Source organism: Protomyctophum bolini, assembly GCF_963924005.1.
Source record: "Protomyctophum bolini genome assembly, chromosome: 13".
Taxonomy (NCBI): domain Eukaryota; kingdom Metazoa; phylum Chordata; class Actinopteri; order Myctophiformes; family Myctophidae; genus Protomyctophum; species Protomyctophum bolini.
Genome location: NC_137874.1, coordinates 2,864,193 through 2,870,690, shown reverse-complemented (window position 1 = coordinate 2,870,690; position 6,498 = coordinate 2,864,193). Strand labels below are relative to the sequence as shown.

Here is a 6,498-nt window from a genome sequence, read left to right as displayed (position 1 = left end):
CAAGGCTGCTGGCTGGACTGCCGGGAAAAGGCTGTGCGGTGGAGATGGGAAGGGAAGAGACTGGAGGATCGTGGCGGGCGAATTGGTAGTGCCAAGGCCCATGACTCATGCACCCTGGACTTGGACCGGGATGGGACGGGATGGTGGGAGGCGAGCAGAGTGCGTGGGAGGACAGCGAGCAAGGCGAGGTGATTGGAGAAGGAGCTGAGGGTTGTACCTCCATCGCCGTCAGGTAGCAGCATGGTGAGAAACATTATGCCATAGACGGGGATCACAAGAAGTGAGAGTGCTCTTCACGACTGTGATGGGTTTATGTTTGCACTGTAGTAATGTTTACTCAGTGACTTGTTCACCTGGGAAGGCGTACTGTATGCACTGTACAATGACAATCCTAATTGTTCGTTTAAAGCTGCAATCCGCAACTGATTTTAATGAGCAAACCACTCTAATTTCTAATAATAAACTTTATTCATATAGCATGTTTCATGTCATAGAATGCAGCGAAAATTTACAGGGCAAAAAAGAGAGAAGAGCACAAACGTAAAATAGCATTAAAACGAGCAAATAACACAGTAACATTAAGACTAATACAATAGCAAAGACCATAGAAACGGCAGCAAAACAGGCAGAACATGGTGAGCATTAATAAGAACACACACATGAATAAGAACACGCAGGTTTAGAAACTCAACTAAAAGCCAGAGTGAATGGTAATACAATATAGCAGGGGTTTTCTGATTATGATTATGAACCAGGGACCACCACGCTGACTAAGAATCAACCTGGAGACCACCACCCTGACTAAGAATCAACCACTGTTGAGTTGGGTGAGGGGATATTAAAATTAATATAAAATTAAATCAAGCCCTTAACAGTCAGTAATTTAACTGGCATATGCTAGTCGTCCGGAGCTATTCCTTTCCCATGGTTGCCCTTACTCTGTTCTCTTAACCTTCCTATTAAACTCATAGATAGCAGACACATGCGATTGCATGATTATATGGGCACATTTGACATTTCCTAATAGACTCAGTCAATCCGGTTCACTTTCCCTTGAAATTCAAACTCCCTTTCTGTGGAAGTTCTTGACATCTGACTTCCCAGTAACTGACATTGATGTCATCATACATCTGCAGGTCACTTAAAGGTAGAGTAAGTGATTTCACTCAAAAACCCTTAGGTTTCGTTTTTGCCTTGGGACCCAGCCTTTCATCCAATCAGGATAGAGAGCCACAAACGAAACCTAAGTTTTTTTGACCCCCAGGGGTTAACTGGGGACAGGGAGTTACTCATTATATGGTCAGCATACTCTATAGTAGGGAGGATTATCACAACAAAACAAAAAAATAAGTGATATTTGAATTAAGTGAAATCACTTACTCTACCTTTAATGAACTAGTTCGTTTCCCAACTAGTGGTCGATAAAAAACATACTAAATGCATGGCCAGGGACCACATGTAATACCTTCACGGACCACCAGTGGTCCACGGACCACCTGTTGAAAACCCATGCAATATAGTACATGTGATCTACAGTGTTTGGAGGTGGTCTTCGTCTCCCTCATCCATTGAGACATGTCCAGTGGTATTGCCTGAAGCTCATAGTAGATGTTTGGTCTCTCAGGCGGAAGGCCCGGGTTAAACTCGCCGGTAGGACACGGGCCTGTTTGGTTCCATTTGCACAGAAATGGTTACATTAAACATGAAGAATTTTGCAGTGCTGGAAAGGTGACACTTGTGCTCGTAATGTCGCGCCGTCAGTTCAGGAATGGGCCTCATCACTGTGTGACTCCTGAGGGTCACAAATGTGACACACATCGGTGTCATTGGGACCGTCATGGTCATTTACTCATTTTAAGACAAAGCGTAGCTTCAAGCTAGATTTAAAGGCCTTTTCAAATGGGGAGCGTGTGACGCAGACGCCTGGATCAACGACAGGTCTGCTCCAGGTCTGCTCATGAGGTCCCGTTGCGTTAAAAAAAAGAAGCTCAACACCATCCAGGTCTATAGTCAGTCGCGGGAGTGTGCACGAAACGAGCACGCTCAACTTCTCTGCATGTACACAAAAAAATGAATTCGCAGGCGAATTACGAATTACCAGGCGTGTCAGTCGCTGCCCGTCTGAAAAGGCCTTAAGTACGAAATGTCATGTGAACTCATCTACAGTACCTGGAGTTACATAAGGAAGCGGTCGGAACACACATGCACACACACACGTGCGCGCACACACACACACACACGTGCGCGCACACACACGCACACAAACACATCAACACACGCACGCACAAACATACTGCAAGCATCTGTAGACACACATGCAAAAGCACTTTTTTTTCAGCAGCCTTCTGCATTTTTACAGCCATCCCTCACGTCCATCTGACACTGTATATTAAATGTCAAGTAAATTATCACCAACAATCAGGCCAACAGGCTGGTTTGCGCAGTTCATTTATTTGCATATACACATAACCTGTAACACATGAGTTAAATGAACAGGTTTATCTCCATGTCACAAGGGGATAAACCTGGAATGAACTACTGCCTAAAGTGCCTAACCGGAAGTACAAGAAGTAGGCCTGTAGGCTACTTTCTGCACTTCTGGTTGTGGTTCATTAATTGGGAGTTTGGAGATTCTATTTAAAAATTACGTGACATTTTGGAAAGTTTTATAGATTTCTATAGACTTTTTCTTTCAAATGTTTTTGAACATTTTTGAAACTGTTCACACGTGCTGACTTGCTCAAAATATCTCTCACTCACATTTTGTACTCACACTACAAGTATCAATACCACTGTGCCGCCCTCGTTACGTAGAGAGGATAATTTGGCGGTGAGCATAAACACCTTCCTTCCATCAAAACTCTGGAGACCGTTCTCTCTTTAGACAGCAGGTTTATTGACAGTCAGAAGTGTAAAACTGAAAACAGACAAAAAGCATAGTCAAACTATGCTTACTGTAAAGTGCAAATATATTGCATGTATAAATTGTAAACTGCATATATAAATTGCATGTCATTGAATTACTAATGTAACAATTAAATATGCATTGCATATTACACAACTTCAACAAATGTAATTAGTAGGCCTAATTACTTTAAAGGCTACTGAAGTCTGCACTCTAATGCCGAATTAAAGTACAAATCACAAATGTCACATTGACATTAACACTGATGCACTGTTGCATAACACCATGCATAATAAAGAAGCAATAAGACAAACTTAGGTAGGTATACTGTGAGACATGTGAGTAGGACTAGACAGAGAATGACTTGACAGGCATTCTCACGTCAAACTTGACAAAACGTACTTCCATACAGAAAATAATGAACTGCAAAGATTAATCAGGTGAAAAGGTTACAATACATACCAACGATGCTACGACTGGGAGAACATTAGAGCAGATGATACAATATACAGAAGCTCTGGACTGCATGTGTCATGAATAGTTTGCAATGAAAATCTAATGCACTTCCTGAAAGGTCACATGATGTGTGTCACATGACAAAACTGAAAGCCTACTTCCTGTATTTCTTAAAGAGACACTACGGCCCTTTCTGAAACCACTCCCTTGACTTGAAGTGCCCTCGGGAGGTTCCCTCGTCAGGAAGTGCCCCTCCAGCTGAATCAAGTTCCCCTGATTAGGGTGCTCAGGGTATAAAACAGTTTGGAAAGGCACTCGCCCTCCTTGTGCAGAAACAGGAAACGTTGCCATGGCACCGCCTATACAAGCGATAGTAGCTGCGTCAGCTGGCCGTGCTTTCCTCCAACTGCTGCAGATGCTGAAACGTTCCGGCCGAAGGCGCAGACGTTTACAACGCATGTTGCTGATTATGCACCAACTTAAGGTACCCGGTATGTCCTTTGTCTTGGTTGTTTGATTGATTGAATTATTTATAAATAAATAAATATAAATATTTATTGACAGTTTGCAGAATTACAGTACATTTCAAGCACAAACTCAATACAAAGACTGTTAACTGTGAGTGGACGACCCAATTAAGCATTACACTTGTTTACAAGAGGGTCCACCTTGTTCAATTCATCAAAGGTAAAAGGTTTTGTCTGCAAAAGGTAAATCGCCATGCTAGTTTTGCCCCCCCCCCCCCCCCCATTTTATTTTATGTTAATCTGCAGCCTTCTAAGGTTAAACCAGCAACCTCGTCTATGTATTGCCAGCTATTATATGAGTCCATGTATAGGGCTCATCAATGGACTCATCTACAGTATATAGAGGCTGGACTCATCTAATGTTAGGCCTGAAACCCTTCAAAAAGATGTTTGATAGGCTAAGCTTAAGGAATTTCCTAGATGTTAATGCTGCTCATGTTTTGTTAGCTCTCCAAGATCCATGGATGTAAAGTGTATTACAAATGTATTGATAATAATAATTCACAGAACCTCATTACTGTTTCTAGGTGCACTCACAGGGCAGGGGGCGATACATGCAGCTGAACACTGCCAGCCGCATCATGAGGCTGTATGCTGACCCAGAAGCCTGCCTCAAAGACAACTTCAGAATGCACAGGACCACAATACACCACCTGCTGCAAACAATTGCCTCACCCAGGGACCATGGTTGGGGACAGGAGATGGAGGTAAAGAAAGATCTTCTTTATGTGGGAGGGTTTACAATGAAAAGCATACATGACAAACTGTAAATGCACAAGAGTAATCAAGAATTCTAATCCTGATCCTGTATATCATCCACAGCTGCTTGTGTTCCTGTACTACCTGGCCCATGCATTATCACTCAATGTAGTGTGCAATGCCTTTGACATTCCAAAGAGCACTGTGCACAACATGGTCCACAGAATCACCCGGGAGATGAAGGTGCACATCTCCACCATAATATGTTTTCCACCACCCCATGAGCTCGCTGCCATTGCGGCAGGCTTCAGTGAGCTGGCATATAGTCCTGTATTTTCCACTGTGGTTGGTGCCATTGATGGGTGCCACATTCGGGTCCAGTGTCCAGGGGATGAGAAGCGTGACGACTACAGTAACTACAAGCTCTTCACCTCTGTGCAGATGCAAGGTCTCTGTGACCACAGAGGCAAGTTCCTGGACTTGTTCACAGGGTATCCTGGGTCAGTGAATGATGCCAGGATACTGCGCAACAGTCCACTATTCCACCAGGCCCTGTACCCTCCAGCAGGATACTGCATCCTTGGAGATGGAGCCTATCCTTGTTTGGAAAGGCCCATCCGACTCATGACACCATACAAGAGGCCTCTTCGTAACAGAGTTGAGGTTAGTTGTATGGATGCACCATAACAATTTGACAACTTTTCAATTGTATTATAGATTATTCCCTGTCTAGTTTTAAGGTTGCAATATTGGTGACTACCCTCACCAAATCACTGATGGGAACAATGACGTTGATCTTTTATCTTCTTGTATCCAGGAGAGGTACAACATTGCACATTCCAGAGCCCGGAACATTATTGAGAGAGCCTTTGGAATGATGAAACAGCGGTGGAGGGCCACACTCTCCAAGGCCTTGGAAATAAACATCCTCATCGTCCCAGATATCATCGTCTGCTGTGCCATGCTCCACAACATTTGCCTCCAGATGAATGATGAGCTTGATGAGGAGCTGGAGAACGATGACTCGGATGAGGACCAGGTCCTGGATGATCCGCCCATCGGAGGCCCAGAGCATGATGGATTCCACATCAGGGACAGGATTGCTGCACAGTTGTCTGCACCTGTCCAGTTACCCCAGCAGTTGAATGAACACGACTATTTATAATGTGATTTTTTCTTTAAGCCAAATCAAAAGGTCTGATTTAAGTTTGTCTTTGTTTTGAAACAAGCTGGTTTTGTATTTCTGTTATTCTGCATTTGTTGATATACTACCAATATGTTAATAAAAGTATTTCAAAACGAGAACCATTGTATATATTTGATATTTCACTTTCCATTTAAGGATGAACAGATGTTTTTAACCTGGAATCCATTCCCCATCGACATAAAAAATTGCCATTACCTTATTGTCCAGAATACAAGACGATCCCCATTTTTCCAAGACTCATTTGTGGAAAAATAACATTGAATGTCAAATAGTCTAGTCCCCGATTATAATACAACCGTTTTTTCCCCATCCAGCTCTTAATGTGCGTGGAAACAAACTATCCTAACGCAAACATTCTATGCCATTGATAATGAATGACCATTTTACATCATAGTGTAAACACATTAAAGGTTGGTCTTGGATGTGAATGGCCAGAATGAGAGAGGAGTGCCCCTCACTTAACACAAGTTAGAAGTTGGCCTGAATCTGATGCCCCATGGGGAATTTGTTGGTACAAAGTTAACCGTCAGAGCTGCAGTCAGGCCTGTCTAGCAAAAGTGGAAATGTTATCTAGTTTTGGAAAATACACTCCAACCAAATGGCAGATCATGATCAGTATAGCAGGATTCCGATTTGGCACTTTAAAGGATCTCGATTGTACACAAGGTAAACCAACATCTATGGGCACATCCTTTCACATGGCT

General features: G+C 43.0%; 1 protein-coding gene across 1 annotated transcript; it reads left to right on the top strand.

Annotated features, from left to right (window-relative positions):
* Nucleotides 1-4,168: 4,168 nt before the first annotated feature.
* Nucleotides 4,169-5,752, top strand: LOC308327088 (uncharacterized protein; the record flags this gene model as incomplete). The annotated part of the gene is made up of 3 exons (XM_080780227.1): nucleotides 4,169-4,595; nucleotides 4,711-5,250; nucleotides 5,405-5,752. Exons 1-3 carry the CDS (start codon nucleotides 4,443-4,445, stop codon nucleotides 5,750-5,752), a joined length of 1,041 nt encoding a protein of 346 aa, XP_080636353.1. The 5' UTR covers nucleotides 4,169-4,442.
* Nucleotides 5,753-6,498: the final 746 nt, after the last annotated feature.